Genomic DNA, 20,418 nt, shown 5'->3' with positions numbered 1-20,418 from the left:
ACGGATTCAGCCCGCCCTTGCATCAGTGGACACGCCCCTAGACTGCGTTTCCATTCGATTGGTTGGAAACATCAGGTGAAACGATTCTATTGAATGCGATCACTAGCAATCACTCAGGAGCGCGACGGTAAGGTTGCCATGGAGATGAGAATGCTAAATTGCTCTGTGAAAGATCCCCAAAGGGTAAAAATTACTTAAATTATTTGTTGGCATAGTCATCGTATTTTTGCTTTACCAGCAGGGGAGATTTTCCTCTACTTGTAGCCTACAGCCACTTTAAAACAGTAATTACATTCTGAAATTAAATTCATATGGTCAGTAGTGGTATCTTTAGGTATTGGGGTTGACAGACGACTTTAAATTTCTTCCTATTCCTTTTCTCTATTTTTAGGTTTTCTACAGAGAACATTGATTATTATTTCCACTTTACTGTTGGTGTGAGTGTATATTGGTGCAAATTGGTTTCTTGAGAGGTGGGGTGGGGAGGTTTAGCAACATATTTCATACTTTTAATTTAAAGTCTATATCCAGTCTGTCAGTGTAGATTCATCAGTTGTAACAAATGTGCCACTCTGGTGGGGGATGTTAATAGGGGACGCTGTGCATGTGTCGGGGCAGGGAGTACATAGGAAATCTCTGTACTTTCCTCAGTTTTGCTGTGAACCTTAAACTGCTCTACAAAAATAAAAGTCTCAAGAAAGAAAATTTTGTTTACCTTTAAAAGAATGCATATCCACTGATACAGAAATCCTACTTTCGGGAACCTATGGAACAGAAGTAATTTTTCCAATGTGTGATGTATGTTTCTGAGGGCAAAAAGTTAAAGGTGCGTATCTGGAAGAATATATAACAAAACGTTTAATAATGGTAACTTCAGAGGGTTGGAGTTGTGAGAAAGGGGCCTTCATTTTTCTACCTTACACCCTTGGATTCTGTGTATCTTTTATCCAAGTTGCTATAAAACATTTAAGATACACTACTACTGTAAAATAAATGAAGTTGCTAATTGTTTTCAAATTACATTAACATACAATAATTTAAAATTATGATCAACTGTTATGTAAATTTTTAAACCCAAATACTTAGTGAAAGTGAGGGTGATGTAACATTCTCATGTAAAGCTCTTGAGTGTAAATCTGGCTCTCAAAAGCCCTAAAATGTTCTAAACCTTGGCTGTAATCCCACATCTAGGTCTCTAAGAAGAAAAAAATGTTGACAAAGATTTATGGATGTCCCAGTTACTATCAGGAACATCTGGATACAAAATGTTAAGCAGCAAGGGGATGTTAAAAAAATTAAGATTTGTGTGATGTTATATTATGTAGACCATTGAAATGCTTATAAAGAATTTTGGATAAAGTGAGAAAACACTTATGAAAAAGAAACAAGAATGTCAATCTTTTTTTCTTTCTCTTCATCTTCTTTCCCTCAGTCTGTACTTTCTACCTTAAAAAGAATTTTGCTAAGATTTACAGTGGATGTCCATAAATGTTTCTTATACTTGACTTTTACTTTTTTTCTCTATAGTTTTCAATGTTCTCTGTATTTTCTATAATAAGCAAGTATTTTTGTAGTGAGAAAACAAAATTTCATAAAGAAAAGGCTTACTATTCCTAATTCAATCCTCAAAGATATAAGTGAATGTATTATTTCCCATTTTAAAGATAAGGGAACTTAATCGCAGCAAGGTGAAGTCACTTGTACAAAATTACACAATTAAGCAAGGAGCAAAGCCATTTCATGTCCCAAGCATATCCCATGCATTGGAAAGAAAATACACCAAAAGGAATTTACTAATAAAACCCTACCCTATATAAAGAAGATAACATTTAGAAGTTCTGTCTTCCTAGGGATCAGACCTTGCAGTGCCATCCTGGCAAAATTAATTCCTTTTCTTCTCCAATACTTACAAAATGGGTTTCTGCAATCAGGTATGTAGCTGCAGGAATTTACTCTGATAAGATTTAATGCAAACTAATGACTCATGTAACTGGTTTCTTGTCTTTGCTGGGATGAGAATATTCTGTGATTTCAAGAATGTGCAAGGCTGCCTTGATAAAGAACAGGAGCCTGGAGCTGAATGGGTCAGAACAGAGAATAGAGCAATGTCTGCATGGACTTTTAACATTCTAGCTCCCCGTGTTTGTAATGGGAAAGGGGTGGGCCAGGGGAGTGGCTGAAAACAAAGTAAGTATCTAGCAGTGGGTGAATGATTATGGAAGTAAACACTGATACAACAGAATGCTATGTAGTCAGTAAAAAGAACGAGTAGCTACTTACATGGAAAGATCTTCCAAATGTTACTGAGAAAAAAAGAAGCTCAGAAATAAATACATCCATATCACACATATAACTACAGATAACATATCTGCTTGAATATGTATTATAACTTTCTGGGAGAATAAAATAAACCTCATTAGCAGTGGTTCCCCCTGAGGGTGGGATGGGGGGGTACCTGAAATAACTTTATGTCTTTTTAAGTTTAAAGCACATGCAATACACCCCTCCTTGGTTTCAAAAGAGCCAAGGAGTCTTAAAAACACTCATTTTGATGATCTTGTATATAATTAAACACATCTTTCTCCTCTCTGATTCTAGGAAAGGGCAAAGAGCAACTTTACAAACTGTTGTAGTTTTCCATGATCACTTGATTGCTGACGAGAAACCTCCAAGAATTCAAATATACATAATCACATTTTAAAACCTTCAAGACACAGTTTAATCAGTAGTTTTAATGCACATTTGTTAGAGAGAGCTGCACTTTAACAATTATACAGACATCACCTGCAGTTATTAAAGTTATCAAAATATATAAAAACATTCAAGTAAGAAGTATGCAAATTAGCAGCATTTAACTAAAATGAATATATTAACATATTTCAGTATAATAAGGAAAGAAAACAGCTTCTTACACACTGACACTGACACACACACATACAGAGAAAACCTAACTGTCCTCAGAAGCATGGAGAAGACAAGAATGTTATGCATATAAATTGTTGGCAAAAACGCCAACAATCAGAATTTTTAAAAACTGAGGATGGAATGAACTTTTGTTTGCTCAAAACTTCATGATACTAGTTATAACTAGACTTACAAATTCATAAAGCTCAAGGCAGGAAAAGCTTGAAAAGCTCATCAGTTTCACAGATATAAAAATATCCCGTGTTAATGCTAACTTTGTGGGAGCAAAAAGATGGTCTGGCAAAGGGACAAGGCACAAGTATACAGAAATGTGTCAGCTATGGTAAACCTGTGCTAAGCTTTGCTCCTCAGAGCAAGGAATCAATCATTTCTGAGTAGTTGGGGGGGCGGTGAGAAATACTCTTCCCAGCAGCAGCTTTCTAAAACCTGCACCCACTTTTAAATTCCAGGCTACTCCCAGGGAAGGTTTAGAGCCTGAAAAACAAAGGAAAACACTGGAAGGAAGGCACAAACGGTCCCTTACAAAACTACAGTACTTTGAACAAGAGTCTCAAGGTATTAAAATGACAACCGATTACATTAAACCATAATCTAGGCTTATATTAAAAGGTTTAAAGTGACCAATTTCAGGTAAGCTTAGATGACGTATTTCTTGCATATGGTTTTTATGGTAACGGAAATATTAAGAGATACTCTGCATATTTTGTAAAAGAAAATTAAAAAATTTTAAGCACAAGAAAGCAAACAATAGCCCTTAAAATACGAATATGTGCATTTAAGATGTCAGCAGTCAGTCTAGTTCGGTAAACTTGCACAGGACGGTCCGATGCTGCCGCCCACATGCCAAAACACTTCTGTGCATAGACTCACAGCTCAAATACTCAGCAGCCCTTTCCAGCCTGGCTCTGAAATGTGAAGTGTCATTCAGAAACCTCAGTGCAGGAAGGGAAACAGCGTTTGGAAGACCGAGAGACAGACTTGGCTTCTTGATGGCACAGGGCCCTCTGCCAAGTCTCCAGACTCAGGACTAGAAGTTGAACAGAGGCTTGGGATTATCCAGGCTCTTAAAGGCAGCTTCCCTCTGAGTAGCAAGGCAGGAACAAAATGCCCCAGAAGCTACGAAATCCAGGCTGCCACCCCGCAGCAGGTCCCCTCCTTCTAAGGCTTAATCCAGGGCACTTCAGATCCTTGCTCATTCAAGTGGCAGGAAGGGCTTTTTGCTCTCATATAAAATGGACTCTCATATTCCATGTTACCACGTAGCTGAAATTACATAACCATCCTCTCCATGCTCCCACCATCTGTTTCAAACATCACGATTCAAGGATTTCTCTTCATTTAAAACAATCAGGTCTCTATATTAAGTCTACAGAACCGTTCAAAAGAGTCACTACTTTTTAAGGAACACTTCCTGGCCTTTGAACCCAGAATCTGGTTCGAAAGAATTAACCCAGGCTCATGGAGAGATAATGTCTACAGTTAACTTGAAAAGACAGTACCAATAAGCTTATAAAATTACAAAAGCTCTCTCCTCAGTTTTGGTTGTAAAAGCTTCAAGGGCTTCTTAAGTCAGTGTGCTGGTCGAGCTGTCCCTGAGCTGCTGGGCCACAGGCAAAGACATGGCACTGAACCCGCTTTTCTAAGTCCCTAAGCCCTAAACAGGGGCTGGGTCATGTACACACGGCCACCGCAGCTGCACACGTATGGAACCACTCTCAGGAAAGGCCCAAGCTTCAGAAAAATGTATTAAAAAAAAAATCTCTGCTAAAATCCCAGGTGGGCTTTGTTGGCTGGCAGGTCACCAGGGCAGCTTGTAAGCCACACACAGCAGCGTCTTCCTGTCAGTCTAGCCGGTTCCGCATATCCCTCTGGGCTTCTGTTAGTTTCTGGATCAGATAACGCTTGTCACGACTTTCCTAAAAGCAGAGAGACATTCAAGGGCACATTCAATATCTTTGGAAACAAATATTATTGTGACCTAAGAAATCACCTGTCAGGCTCGGGGCCAAGGGTCCTCACCACTGGACGGCTGCAATGGCCTCCAAACTGCCTCTTTCACTCTTTTCCGCTCCACAGCCCCTTGTCCACAAAGCAGCCAATCATCTTTAAAAAGTGAACACCGGCCTTTTCTTATAATCCTCCAGTGGCCTTCTATCACACTCAGAATTAAACCCAAACTTCTTACCAGAGCCCTCAGGCTATGCTGTGACCCTCCCTGGGATTCCAGCAGCATCTGGTCTCTCCTGATCATCCTCCACCCTCCAGCCACATCTCGCTGACTCCTCCTCCCAAGACCTCCCATAATCGGCTCCTTCTCATTGTTCAAGTCTCAGCTCCACTGTCACCTTCTCAAAGAGGCTTTCCACGCCACCATCTACAGCAGCGGAGGCCCACCCGTCACTCTGCCTGCCTGGTTTGTATGGTCTTCGTAGCAGTGACTGCAGTCGGAATTTCTTTTTCTCTAACCACTGAACAGTCTTGTCTCCCCTCTTCACCTCTGTACCCCAGCACAGAATAAGGATATATACACATCGCGGGGTGGACGTGTCCGAACACGAATGGAGCCAGAGGAGACCCAGCCTGAAGGCAGAGTTTTGGCGGGTGGTGATGAGAGCACTCCACCTCTCCCTGCGATGAGCATCACACTCACTGCGGTGTCCTGGGTCAACGTCCCCAGCCGCGCCCAGCGCTTCCTTACCAAGGACAGCTGCTCGCGGAGTTGCAGGACCACCCGCTTGTGTGCTCCGGCCAGCGCGATGAAGTAAAACATAACGAGGCTGCAACACAAAGCGAGAGGTCACTAGGGGGTGGACCATCTGAAGGCCTCTGGAAAACCATCTGACACATTTTGCTTAGAACAGTTTCACTTCTGTTAGAAAAAAAGGAAAAGCAAGCCCTCATCCCTCCCAAGCGGAGGGCATCCGAAACAGCCAGAGGGGTGGTTATCTGGCAGCGGCAACAGACACTGATTCGTGCCTTGCTTCCCAGGTTACGATTAAAAGCTGCTGCTGTTCCTTGGCACACACAGCATGATGGGAGACAGGAGGACACAGACAGAAAGTCAGCTCGGCATGGATGATCACTGTGGAAACCCTCTCGCCTCAGTTTCTACATCTATAAAATGGGGATTATATAGTAAAAGCCAGTGATAACAAGCCTAAAGATACTACAATTTTGCATAACAGCAATTGGCCCCTGTCTTCTGTGTAGCCCTAGACCTCACATGGGGGCGGCTTAAGTTATCTTTGGGAGGAGGGGCAAGTGGCATGGAGGGCAATCCCCCAAGAAAACAGCAGGCGGCCTCATCCCTGAAGGGGAGGCAGTGGCCTGTCAAATCTCCCCAGAAAGGGCTGAGGAAAGGAGGGCCACTGGAATCAAGTGATATCACTTGTTCATTTCTGGAAGTCCTCATGGCCAAGGACAAGAATGACCACCCCCAAAGATGTGGAAGGCAGATCAGGAAATCACCAGCAGATGGCGCTAGCCAAACTACAGCTTAAGGAGAACCCATTACGATGGAGCAGCTGGATCCTGGGATCCTCAGAATTCCTGGCTAGCTGGCAGTATCAAAGGTATCTTGCCTTTAACAAATGAATTTTTTGGCCCCCTCCTTGCATTACGGGGGGTTTTTCTGTAATAACATCTACATCATAGAATAACTGAGTTAATACCTGTAAGCTACAATCAATTCCAGTTGTCTGTGGCGGTTCTATTCTGTTCTACAATCTCCAGGAACACTGAATCAGCAAGTTCTGAACCAGTGCCCCTGGGGAAATACAGAGTAGGTTCCTTCGCACCTCTGGTCACATTTTTGTCAACTCATCAATACTTTGTTTTTTATGTTTCTTGAGAAAGGTTATCAGTACATAACCTTGTTCCTGTTTAAAGACACCTTATTTAACGTCATTGAACTCACAGCCAAGAGCACCATAATGTGTGACTGAGGGAAGCTTATCTAATTAACACACGTATTTTATTCATAAATGACATCCCAGCCTCTTACACTAATGAACACTAGGCAGCACTGAGCTCTACATGTGGGGGCCACTTTAAACAGTGAAATCACTAACCAAAAGCACAAAATGCAAGAAATCTGGAACTAAATGGATCACAAAAAAGACACCTCTTTACAGTCTGAGCTGAAACAAGAAGGCAGAGTGTCATTTTGTCTCCCCTCCACCCTCTAAGCTGGAGATGTACATGCTATGATCTGAATGTGTGTGTTCCCCCAGATTCATATGTTGAAATCCTAACCCCAAGGTGATGGTTTTAGCAGGTGGAGCCTTTGGGAGGTAATTAGGTTATGAGGGTGGAGCCCTCACAAATGGGATTAGTGCCCTTATGAAAGGGACTCTGGAGAGCACCCTAGCCCCTCCTGCCAAACGAGGATACAAGAAGTCTATAAACCAGAGGAGGGTCTTCACCCAACCATGCTGGGATCTCATTCTTGGACGTCCAGCCCCCAGAACCATGAGAAATAAATTTCTGTTGTTTTTAAGACACAGGGTCTGTGATATTTTGTTATAGCAGCCCAAATAGACTGAGACATTGTACTCAGGCAACTCACATTTTCTGCTACTCTGTGTATGTCCACAAATAACCACAAAAAAAACACTGCTAGTATTCATTTTTGGAGTTCCAAAAATATTTTAGCTAATAGACCCATTTGTGATATAGAAAAAAAGAGGAATCCATGAATAATGAGAATGGGCTATAATTAGAACAACACCCATTACAAAGTAAGCCCTCAACACACATGTGTGATCAGAATTATTTTAACACTCAGAATGAATCACTGCAGCAAAGACCCTTATCACCCCTGCTTACAACACTTCTCATTCACTGAGCCTTCACTAAGGGCCAAGTCCTCTGCTAAGCACTTTACAGACATCACCATGTTTCCTTCTTCCCAGAGCCCTATGAAGTACGTGCCATTCTTATTCCCATATTCCAGGTGAGGAAACTGAGGCTCAGAGAGGGTATATGATGACCTGAGGCCACACAGCTTATGAGTGGCAGAGCCAGGGTCCGAGTGTGTGCTTCTAGTCTGATGCTCTTCTCTCTGCCCAGCAATCAGTTCCCTTTCCAAAGAGCAACTAATTTTGTGAACAATCAGTAAGATTAATAGGCAACATTTATGGGTTAGACTTTATAAGTCAGGCATCTGGCTAAGCGCCTGACCTGTGGGACCTCCCTGGACCTGCTCAATGACCCTTTGAAAGAATTACTATTATTACGACATTTCAAAGATGGCAAATTGAGGTTCAGAGAGGTCCGGCACCATATCAAGGGTAGCAGGGGAGCCCCATTTCCCAGTCAAAGAGGAGCCCACCAGGCGCAGGGAAAATACTCGCAGGGTCCGGGTGGTTCTCACTCACCAGATGATCATGAAGAAAGGCACCGCGAAGGCTTCCGACGTGACGCCATAGACCAGGGACTGCAGCGAGCTGGGAAAGGTGCCCACCGTGTTGGGGACCACCTCCCAGGTGGTGTTGAAGTTGGTGAATGGCCCACAGGCTTTGGAGGAAGGGATGCTGCCAGGACACAGAGCAAGGGGCTCAGGGCCAGGCCTGCAGCACAGGCTGAGGCCCTCCTCTGCCCGCCCAGAAAGCTTTGTTAACAAGTCAAGACTTGGGGGAGAGGGCATAGCTCAGTGGTAGAGCACATGCTTAGCATGCACGAGGTCCTCTGTTCAACCCCTAGCACCTCCACTAAAACAAAAGAAAAGGGGGGGGCCAGCTAGGAAGGCCTGACTTCATGGGCCTTCTGGAATATTCCAGTCAAATACTTACCCTAAAATCTCGAGCCTCTAGACCTGATTTCTAGTTTATAGGAAATTGGAGTAAAACTTGAAAGATCCTCATTTTAAAAATAAACCTATAAAAGACTATTCTGGGACAACTGGAGAAATTTGAAAATGGCACGAATTTGACATTGGTATTAATTTTCTCAGGTGTGATAACATTATCGCGGACACCCAAAAAGGAGAATGTCCTTATTTTTAGAAACTCCACAGCCAAGTATTTAGGAGTGAAGGGTCACAGCGCCAACAACTCAATTTCAAATAGTTCATCACGCACACAAAATGCATGCATAGAAAGAGAGAAAATAAATGCAGGAGAATTTAACCACTGGGACATCCAGGTAAAGGGTATGTAAGTTTTCATTGCTGCTATTTTTTTCAACTTTCTATAGATTTGAAGTTTTTCAAAATAAAAATAGGGGGAAAAAACCTAATTATCATGGAAAAAAATTAAATGAAGGCTTACGAAGAATTGCCTCCATTCACATCACAAAGTTCTGTGTAGGAAATTTTCCACTGCAGCCCTATTTTTAGGGATAAAAATAGATTCCTGGAAACAACCTAAATGTTGTTTAAGGAAATAGATGAACAATTGATGATCCATTCTTACAATGGAATATTCGAGAACCACTGAGAGGGAGACACATAGACATGACTGTCTCCCAGAGAAAAACTAAGTAGTTTGTTAGGAAACAGGACTGGAAAGTGAATTTCCACCATATGTTCTTTTGAACTTGTTGAATTTTGTGCCATGTGTGAAAGTATTATTTTTTTAAAAAAATCAAAGCTAAAAAATATTTTAAAAGAACAAGAGTTCTGTATGTGCTGGCCTGGAAAAGGGTACAATACAAAGTTAAGTGAAAAAAAAATCAGGCTGCCAAACGGGATTATTCCATATGTGTTTTTTTAAAAAAATACATTTTTCATAGTAAATTTCTGGAAGTCCTCATAAAACGTAAACAGTAGTTACCTCTCAGAGTAGGACTAAGAGGTGAGGATGGGGAGCATTCTTTTCTCTTTAATTTGTACCCTTTTCTGTACTGTTTGAATTTTTAAATATATATATTACTATTACAATAAAATATATATAGACTCAGATTTGTTTAAAAAATAATAAAATCTGAGAGATGAATTCACAGTTCCAGGCTTTTAATGTAAAGATGAAGAAATGGAATTTCATGAGACTCCAAGTCAGGAGTTAGACTGGGCCAACTCTAGCCCTACTGCCTGCTTTTTGTAAATGCAGCCTCCCGGGAACACAGGCACGCCTGTTAGTGTATATATCATCTCTGGCTGCTTTCCTGATACAACAGGAGAGCTGAACAGTTGTTACAGACACCATATGGCCCGCAAAGCCTAAATTATTTACACTTTCCAGCCTCTGGTATAAACAGTTATAAGACAGAGGAGTGGAATCCTTGGGGTTAGAACCCTCAGCTTCTCATCCTCAGTCCTGAGCATTTCTGCTCTTTCCAAATTCTGCCTGACACTACGTCCCCTGTGCCGTGTCTGAATCGTCTTATGTCCCCAGCACCCAGCCCAGTGCTTGGTACCCAGAGGACACTCCAAGTCTTCTCAATAACCATGTACTCCCTTCATAATCAGAAACAAAGAATCCAAAAGGGGACTAGAAAAGAGGTCCTAGGAAAAGCGGGCTGGGTAGGAGAGATCTAACCGACACTCCCAAGAACAATGGCAACCCTGCACGCCCAAGTTCAGAAGTGCACCAAGACATTCCCGCGTCCAGAGGGAGATTCTGAAACAAAAGTGAGCCTGGCTAAGCCGGAAGTGACTTACTGACCTCTGTGGGTGGGGCACCCAGAGGAAAGCCAGTGAAGAATGCAATGAAGCCTTTAACATAAAAGAGGGACACGTCAAGAAGCAAGGAAATGTTCTAGAAAACAAAGTTGCATTTACCGTGCCATGCTGATGGTCAGAGGGATTATCGCCAAACACAGCCCAATCAGCAACACCAACAGGAAGAAGAAATTAGAATTGGACGCTCTGAACTGCCTGGGGGAGGGTCTGCAGGTATAAAGAAGACTTATCTAAGGGGAGAGGAAGAAAGAGGAAAAATTAAAGTGTGCAGCTCTCTTGAGGATAAATGAGGGCATTCATGCATTACAGTGTAAGTTGGCATAACCTTACTGGAAGGGTCGTCAGCAAAAGAGACCAAAATGAAAAAATGGGCCCAAACACATGTAGATGGATATTTACTGCTACAGTTGTTGATAACTGGGAATAACTGAAAGCAACCTAAGTAGCTACTGACGGAGTTCCTTAAGGGTTAAAGAGCATCCATACAGTGGAACCACGGAGCCCTCAGGAAAAATGAGAGAGCTTTACCTCCTCCACGGCTCTGTGAAATGAAAAGGGTAGCTTTCAAAGCTCTGTACTGTATGACCTCATTGAAGGTTTTTTGGAAGTATTTTTTAAACATTTTACTGTAAATTTCTTTTTTTTTCCAGCTTTAATGACGTATAGTTGGCAAAACTGTAAGACATTTAGAGTGTACAGTGGGATGATGTGAAAGGATGTGAAAAGTATTTATTCTCTATACAGGTTCAATATGTATTAAATGGCAAAGAAAAAGTTCCTGTGAGCTGTCTTGCATACACCAAAATGGGAGCTACTTTGAATTTTTACAAGCATATGTATTTTTCCTATATATTAAAAATATTTCCATTTTATTTTTTTCAAAGGTTGTGTGTTTGTTTTGCTTTTTTGAGGAGGGTAATTAGGTTTATTTATTTATTTAATGGAGGTACTGGGGATTGAACCCAGGATCTCGTGCATGCTAAGCATGCGCTTTACCAATGAACTATATCCTCCCTCCCTGTAAATATTTCCATTGAGGGAAAAAAGACTTAAAGGAAATATCAAGTGGGGAAGGGAGAGCGGTATGGTGACAGGCATACAGTTTCTCCTGAATATTCTAGAAAGCTGCATCACTGGGAAGGGGCATCAAGCTTGAGTGACTTCAGCAGCAGCCAGAACACCTTGTCAGCTGGAGGGCACCGAGTACTAGGGACACTTGGTGTCTTGTCTTGTTGTCTGCGGGCAGCTGGCCAGTCAGGTCTGGGGTGTTGGAACTCAGTCCAGTGCCCGCGACCCATTCCATTACCCCCACACTGTCCTTACTATGCTGCATGCTGGGAGACCACTGTCTAACCAGTATTTTCTGGAAAAAGAAAATCTTTCTATGAGCTTTCTCACCTCCATCTCTCCTTTGGTGACTTCAGCCAACTGAAGTTTCCAACAAAAGCATCGGAACATTCTTCAAAGGCTGAAACATCCGGGTACAAAGTATCACCCAATTCAAGGCCCTGCTTACTGGGTTTAGAGCTTAGGCTCTGGAGTGAGGTAAACCTGGGTTCAAATCCCTGGAGTCATTTATAAGCTGTGTGACCTTGGACCAGTTACTTAACTTCTCTGAACTTCAGCTTCCTAGTTTATAAAATATGGTTAATAACAGTACCTACTTCAAAGGGTGTAAACATTACATGATAATCCATGTAAACTGTTCATAGTGTGGGGGCACACAGTGTTGTTATCATCTGTTATTATTATTGTTATGATTATTAATACTATTATTACTTCCATTTCAGAATCCTCAGGGCTTGGCATAATAGGTGATCAATAACCGCTGGGAAAAAAAATTGTTGGGCTTATTAACAGAGGTACTTCTGCAAGAAGGGATGGAATACCTCTATGTATTGTTTAAAAGTTTAATAGTGGGCAAATAGTGCCTTTATAATAAAGAAAAAAGAAGGTCAGTTAATAAGCCCAGATAACTTAGGCATCTGCAGGGCTACTTCACCCATGAAGCATTTAGTTCAGGTGCCACTCCTAGGGCCTGGGAGCTGTTTGAGAAGCTACACAAATAATTGAAACCTGAAAACAAAGTCACCAGCTCCAAAATCCAAACAGAAAATTACAAAATTTTAATTAATAAACCTTTTGTTAAACATCACCAAAATGAATCACTGTCAACTGATCGATCAACTGCAACTCAACTCGTAAGACAGTTATGTATACAAACATTTAAATCAGAGGAGCAAAACAATTCTTAACAAAATTCTCAAAATGACAAATGTGAAAATCCATTCAAAGTCTTTTTTCTAGAATAAAAATATACGTCAAATAAGGGATGCAGTTTTCATACACCTGATAGGATGTAGGTGGGCTCCAAGCGTATGTGCGCCAGTTATCCTGCAAGATCAAGGATGGTCTGGGTTATCAACCCCTCATCCCCATCTCTCCTTACCTCTTTCACGTAAAAGATGATAATGAACTTCAAGGTTGCAATCGCAGGAAGAAGGGGTGAGAAAAAAGCTCCAATCCAGCAAATGGTTTGCCCGTAAACGATCCCCAGAACGTTATCAGGAATGGCAAACTCCTGCTGTCCCCAGCACTGAAACAGCTTCCAAGAGGAGCAGTAGGTCACCAGGATCCTGGAAACAAACGGGACAATTTCTCACCTGGGTTACCAGTGTCTGCCAAGGCCACAGAGCCACATCCACAAAGTCAGGGCCATTTCCATACATTCTTCTCATGGAAACTAGTCAGTCATATGTCTATAAGATGCAGAATATAGTGAACTCTGGAATCATTAAGACCAGAGTCTCAGATCTACAGTTTCCCAGACAAATAAAGTTAGACAAGGGTCGTTTTTCTCATCTGGAATGCGAGGGGATTATAACACAACCTACTTCATCGGGTTGGGTGACAATACTGATGTGGGCAGTCTCTGTACACTGGCTTGCCACTCAATCCAAAAAGTATTGTGCTATTGTGTATCCACACAGAAAAGGGCTTATGAGGACCCTACCACCCTGCAAGCCACTTCCTGGAATCCTAAAGCTTCCTACAGAAACCCTAGGACCAGAGGCCTCAGATAAACACACAACTGTTGACTGTAGCATCACCACATATTAGCAACATTACCGAAAACAACCCAAATGCCCATCAGGAGGGGATGCATCGACAGAGGATAAGCCGTGGATACAGTGGAATATTATACAGTCCTTAAAATGACTGAGGAAAATCCATGTGTCTGACATGGAAAGTTGTTCATGGTATTTTGTTTGTAAGGGGGAAAGAAAGCAAGCTGCAGACCAGTGTGGATGTACTGTGATCCCACTTACAAGGGAAAAAAGGACATTTCCAGTGAGACTGTGTTTACTTATACATGTATTTATGCAAGTATATGTTTTTATTTGTAAGGGCTGCTGGATCTAACCCAAAGCGTTATAGGTGGCCACCTGTAAGGAGTGGGCTGGGACTAGGGAATTAGGGATAAGATACAAAATAGAACTCACTATTCTCCAGATTTCTATATTTATTTAAATTCTAAATATTTTTTAAAAAATTTCAGCATGCACACATTCATGTCAGTAATTTTTAGAAAGGATAGTTTTTTTTTTTAATATTTACTTTTAAGGGCTTTCTGGACCTCTGGCATATGCCTAGAGAATTTGTACATGTGGGTAAAAAAGTGATTAAATGAACAGAAATTTACTTAAGGCTCAAGGAGATGCTGAGAAAAAAAATTTTTTTTAAACAACAGCATAATAATGATAATCATGATGGAGACAGTTAATGCTAATCATGACGGTGAGATTTCTGTGGCATGAATTGTTCTTAGTACTTTTACCTGCATTTTGTCATTTAATCCTCACGACAGTACTATGAGGTGGGCATTGCTACTATCCCATTTCACAGGTTGGGAAAGAGGCACAGAGCCTAACTAACTTGCCCAGGGCCACATGACTAGGAAGTGGCAATGCCGGGACTTGAACCCAGATCGGAAAATGTGGTGTCCGCTGCAGCCTGGAGGGTCTCCACTCACAGGGCCCGTGGCTGTGCTAAGGGCAAGAAGTCACCCAACACGAGCCTCATGGAAAGCAGCACCATTTCTGCTCTTCATGCCGCCTTTCAATGGGGCACATATGGACTAGGCGGTGATGACCTGTCTGAAGGTCACCAATGGTTGTCAGAGGTTTCCGGGGAGGGTGGCATCATCCAGCACTTTGTGAAGAGCAGCTGTGATGGGAGCCTGTGGTGGGGATGAGGAAGGGGTGATCAGGATGGGGGGTACCCCTCACACTTACTTTCTAGGAAAATCCACAAAAAGTGTCACAGCCAAGATGATGATGAGGTCAAAGATCATCAGCTTGTACATTTCCTGCCCAACTTGGGTCTCCCAGCACTGAAACCACAGAGAGAAATGAGCCTGACTTGGAGGAGAGAAAGCCAGGTTTCCCCAACGCTCTTTCCAGCCCCAAATCCTGCTGCCCCCGGAGGCCATCAGCCAGCATGCCTCTGAGCCCCAGCACAGACGTTGGGTTTCAAGCCCTTAGAAGCGCCTGGTGTGCCAGACTCTGCCACACAGCAAGAAAGTGCACCAGTGGGATTCCAATCCTTGGCTGCAAGGGCTATTCTCTCGACCTTGATGCCATTACCCCAAAATGACCCACCTAGCAAGACGCTTTTATCCCCGCAGCCTCACCGGGTAGAGTTTCTGGTTGTAGCCACAGAGCTCACACGAGTAGTTGTCACAGGATGTAATCTTGGAGCCCAGGGTGAACACCAGCACACAAATGGTGGCCAGCCGCATAAAGACACACCTGCAGGAAAGACAGAGGAGGGAGGGTGAGAAGAGGAGGGTTCAGGATGGGCTGGCCCCCTGGGATGGGGCTGGGGCCCAGACATGCTGCCTTTCTCAAGAGCAAGCCCATAAGTGGGCACAGAGTTTCTGTTGGGGTGATGAGCAAGTTCTGGAAATGGACAGTGGTGATGGTGGCACAGCAATGAGGATGTACCAATGCCACTGACTGTACACTTGAAAGTGGCTAAGATGGTAAATTCCATGTTTTATATATATATATATATATTTACTGCAAATTTTTTAAATGGCAGAGAGAAAAGAAAAAAACAGATCAGAAAGCTGGGAACTCCTGAACCCATGATGATATAACTACACTCAGAACCTATATATTCCTGGAAAGAACTGAATCTTCCAAGTATCAGCTTTGAGAGATGTCTGGTATATACTGAAAAGTGAAAAAAAAAATACATTGCAGAGTTTCAGGTAGATACACTCCTACTTTTAAAAGAAAACAAAACGTGTGAAAATTGGCATGAACAACAGGAACCGTGCAGGTGAGGGCTGAGGGAGAAAACAGATTGCAGAGAAGGTGCTAATTTTTTTTCTTAAAGATGTTTTTCCTGCTGTTTGGTTTGTAAACAAAAAATGAAATAGAAACATTAAAAAGTGTGTGGGTGGTGGGGGAGCAAACCCACACCATCCACTCATTCCTCACTACTCAGCAGGTTCCTGACACCTGTGCCTCCTGATGTGTGCGAGTACCCAGCACCACCAGGGGGCTTCCCACAACCAAAAACTGAAGCGGAATCTAATACAAAGTCTGAATCTACAGTCGTTTACGGTGACAAGGGGGCACAGAAAAACAAAAGACACCATGAAAAGACAATGAACTGAATGCAAAATAGAGAACATTCTATGAGTCAAATGCCTCAGATTTCTCCCACAAGTCACTAGCATAACACAAGGGAGTGTGGGGATTCTTAAAAGAATAAAAGAGATTTAAGAGACATAATTCAACACAGCATGTGGCCTCTGTTTGAATCCTGGTTTGAACAAACCAATCGTAGAAAGCCTTCTGCAACTCCATCAGGGGACTGACTTAATTTGATGAGGTGTGATAATGGTTATGATTAAAAAAAAAAAAAAAAGCTCTTGGAAGGAAAGCGAAAGCTCAGTGGTAGAGCGTGTGCTAAGCATGCACAAATTCCTGGGTTCAGTCTCCAGTACCTTCAGTTAAAAAAAAAAATTCCTTGTCACTTAGAGATATACTTGTGTTTACAGGTGAAATGGCACATGGCCTGAGATTTGAAATAATCCAGCAGGGTAGGGGAAACACATAGAAGCCAAGACTAACAAAATGCTGGTAAATAGTTGAAACTAAATGATGGGCACACATGGGGGTTTAGCAGATCGTCCTGTCTGAAAATTTCCAAAATAAAAAGATTTTTTAAAAAAAGATGCAAATGCCATCTGAGGCATCTGAGCAGCAGAAAGAAATCACTCTAGGAGGTTCACACAGTCCCCACCTGGTCCTCCTTAACTCACGTGTATTACTCCCCAGGCCCGGCTTTACACCTGTCATTTCTTTATTTTTTATTTTTATGAAAACTGAGTATTTATTTAGTATGAGAACAAATTGTAAAAAGTCACCTGCAGCACACGGTCAGGGACTGGGGCACATTTCCTCGGAACTCACCTGAGCCAAAGCCTCAGGTTCCTACTGCAAGTCCCCACTGGAACTCTCCTCCCACGGCCCACTCGTGGAGGTAGTGGGGTGGAACTGTGGTGGGGTGAAGCCACCCTTAGGCAGTGGCAGACGAATACCTTGTTGGATGACAAACACTCTACTGAGTAGGAAAATTCTAAGATATTTTCCATGCAACTCCCAGAGTTGTCCCATAGGACTGAGCCCCAGTTGCAACTCGGCCCCAAATAACATGCCCTTTTCCAGCTGCCTTCCCTTCTCTCTCTCACTTCCTCAGTTCCCTGCTGGTATACACTTGTCCTTTCTAACATCTTCAGAGAAACACCTCCTTCACGGGCCCCACCCTACGCCCTCAGCTGTCAATGTGCTAATACAGGAACCAAAAATATACCACTGCTGAGTGGACACTCCAGTCAAAGAGAGCTCATTGCATGAGCAAACTCTGATTCATTCATGGAGGCTGCCTGGAGGCTGAAGAGGATTCTTGGCTCAGCAGGAAAAGGTGCCACAGTTCATTAGCAATGTCTGCCACAGGCAGGGGAGGGGTCAAGTCGCGACCTGCTTGGCAAGTCTAGGCATTACCTAAGGATTGTCAGCCGGATCTCAAATCCTGGAGAATAATCCTCATAGTGGATAATCTTGGCAAAGATCGTTGGGGTGATAAAATTGGCCAGCGTGATCACAACAGAAGGCAGGTACAGTATCAGGAGGTTCTCTCCAAAAACCATCCTGTCAATTTCCTAGAAAAATAACAAAACCGGTCAGGAGTATAGTAGGTTGCATCACAAATGAAGTGCCCTTAAAAGAACTCAGTTATGAGGGGGAAGGTGTAGCTCAGTGGTAGAGTGCCTGCCTAGCATGCACGAAGTCCTGGGTTTGATCCCCAGTACCTCCATTAAAAAAGATACATGAATTAAAGAACCCACTTACCTCCCCTCCCAAAAAGCAACAAACTCAATTATATACCAGGGAGGGTACAGCTCAGTGGTAGAGCGCATGCCTAGCATGTGCAAGGTCCTGGGTTCAATCCTCAGCACCTCCATTAATAAATAAATAAAAATCTAATTATCCCCCTCCCAAATAAATACAATTACATTAAAAAAAATTTTTAAAAAGAACTCTACTATACATATGTCAAGTCATTATGCTGGACACTTAACACTTATACAATATTGTATGTCAATTTTATCTCAATAAAACTAGAAGGGGAAAAAAGAACTATACATATTTAAAGCAAACAAAGCACTTCATTCAACACGGCGCATAAAAATAAGCCATCTCCTTCCTTGGGTGTTCAAACAGAGGAGCCATGATCTAGTACCACACTGGAAGAAAAATGAGCTCTATTTATTACAGGGAAGTATAAAAAATCCATGCATTCTGTATCAATGGGCAATTTAAAGCATTTTCAAGGCTGTAGCACTAATTGACTTGGAATAGCCATTCTTTCCTTCTTTCCTAATAATAGACTAGTTAGTCACATCATATACATCTGGTGTAAAACTAAATTTTCCTGGCCTCCCTTGTAGCTAGGTACAGCCGTCTGACTAAATTCTGGCCAAAGGGATGCAAGAGGAAGTTTTAACTGCAACCTCCAAGTCATGCCCTTGAAGGAAGGGGTGTGCCCTCGCCACCTCCTTCCCACTGGATACAATGTGAACATAGTGAGCTATCCCGCACCATACAGAAGGCAGCCACGTCCTAGGGATGGCAGAGCTACAAGATGGAAGGAACCTGGGCCCCTGATGACTGATTTCACAAAGCAGAGCCACTTGGATTTTTAAAACCACTGTTATTTCAGGTAAACCAAGGCCCCAGCTAGTAAGCAGTGCAGTTGCAGATTAAATCCAGGCATTCCAGCCTGGATTTCAATGTTGTCAATTCCAGGAGGAGTCGGTATCCCAAACACTCTATTTTAGATGGGTTTTTTTTTCTATTAAAGGTGGAAATTAGTCACTCTGATTTTAAGTTCTCTGTCCTATCAGCCAAACATATATCCCCATATGTAAAATAGAATGATGACAGTATCTTGTCTCAGAGGTTTGCAATACACTTAGCATACATAAAGTCCAACCGGAGTGAAAGTTAAATTGACCTTCACGGAGCGCTTACTTTTTTCATGTGTTCTTGTGAGAATATAGTTGCTCTATAGATTGCATAAAAGCATGCCGCTAAAACGGCCAGCACAATGCAGTTCAAAACCAGCCGCAAAGAGTAAATCCGTATTGTTTCTTCTGAGGTCCTTTCTGCTATTTTCTGCCGTATTCTTTCTTCCTCCAGATCTGCCTGAGAACCAAAGAAAACTCACTTGTGAGCACTCGGATGAAGGGATATTCGGGGCTGGAAACTGACTCATCGTCATCCCCTCCCTCTCCATCTTTAAACTTTCCTTAAATATTCATCTCCCCCAAGATACCTTCTCAGATCAAGCCCAACTAGTTTCCATGTCTACTGCAGGCCTGAGTCAGGGCAGGATCTCCCATTTAAGGCTGCAATTAGGCTTTGTAATAAATGTGAAAACAGAACTAGAACCTACTCATAACATTACTCATATGAAGTATGTGCATTTCTTTAAACAAATGATGCATTTGATTTGATTCCTTCCATCTCACTTTATTAAGCTTTTGATACAATCGCCTCCTCCTCTTTTTATGGGCAGGTTTGATCGAGATGCTTTTTGCATGGAAAAGAATATGAAAACGAGTACATGCATGTATATGGATGACTGAAACATTACGCTGCACATGAGAAGTTGACGCAACATGGTAAACTGACTAGACTTCAATTAAAAGAAAAGATGCTAGTTATTACTCCTTTTCTCCTTATTAATTTGGAAATCCTACTTTTTCATGTTCTGTCCACTCCACCTTGCATCATAGCATCCCCTCTTAGTCCTGTTTCTCCTGATTTAAGTGATGTTTATAACAGGTTCTCATCAGGTGGAGAAATAACAGGATAAGGTGTCAGCAGGGGGAAGCCACCACCTCTCTTCCTGGCCCCAGTTCACCAGCTCCACTGTTTGGGCCTAAGGTAATCAGCCCCAGGAAGCCATTCTCTGCAAAGAGCTCTTGACAACTCCACAGGGGAAATGGGCTAAGCATGGGGCGGGGACACGGCCTGGTTCCTCTGCAAGCTGCAACCCCTGCCTCCCGCTGAGGGAGATCCCGCGGCACTCACCCGGAGCTCGTAGCGCAGGCTGCTGTGCTTCAGCTCCGCCATGCTGCGGTTGGTGATGCAGAAGTCCCAGCCAGCAAAGATCTTGTTGCAGTAACTCTGGAAGTGTTCCTCGCTCCGGATCAGGTTGATTTTGAACCCTTCCACCGACCTGACCCCAAAACACGATTGGCCTTCTTATAAGAACAACAACAAAATACA

General features: G+C 42.6%; 1 protein-coding gene across 2 annotated transcripts in view; it reads right to left on the bottom strand.

Moving 5' to 3' along the window:
• Positions 1-2,690: 2,690 nt before the first annotated feature.
• Positions 2,691-20,418, bottom strand: part of TMC7 (transmembrane channel like 7) — a 48,624-nt gene continuing 30,896 nt past the window's right edge. The window contains exons 7-16 of one of the 2 annotated variants that reach the window (XM_074346267.1): positions 20,221-20,368; positions 19,156-19,329; positions 17,626-17,783; positions 15,240-15,357; positions 14,842-14,939; positions 12,996-13,182; positions 10,646-10,776; positions 8,304-8,459; positions 5,454-5,702; positions 2,691-4,841 (exon numbers count right to left, since the gene is read on the bottom strand). In XM_074346267.1, coding sequence (XP_074202368.1) covers positions 4,817-4,841; positions 5,454-5,702; positions 8,304-8,459; positions 10,646-10,776; positions 12,996-13,182; positions 14,842-14,939; positions 15,240-15,357; positions 17,626-17,783; positions 19,156-19,329; positions 20,221-20,368 — 1,444 coding nt within the window. In that variant the 3' untranslated portion in view covers positions 2,691-4,816. The remainder of the gene's footprint in view (positions 4,842-5,453; positions 5,703-8,303; positions 8,460-10,645; positions 10,777-12,995; positions 13,183-14,841; positions 14,940-15,239; positions 15,358-17,625; positions 17,784-19,155; positions 19,330-20,220; positions 20,369-20,418) is intronic. The other variant, XM_074346268.1, reaches the window with a different exon arrangement.

This window comes from Camelus bactrianus, chromosome 18, assembly GCF_048773025.1.
Source record: "Camelus bactrianus isolate YW-2024 breed Bactrian camel chromosome 18, ASM4877302v1, whole genome shotgun sequence".
NCBI classification, from domain to species: Eukaryota; Metazoa; Chordata; class Mammalia; order Artiodactyla; family Camelidae; genus Camelus; species Camelus bactrianus.
The sequence above is the reverse complement of the archived record's forward strand: the minus strand, read 5'-3'. Positions and strand labels throughout refer to the sequence as shown.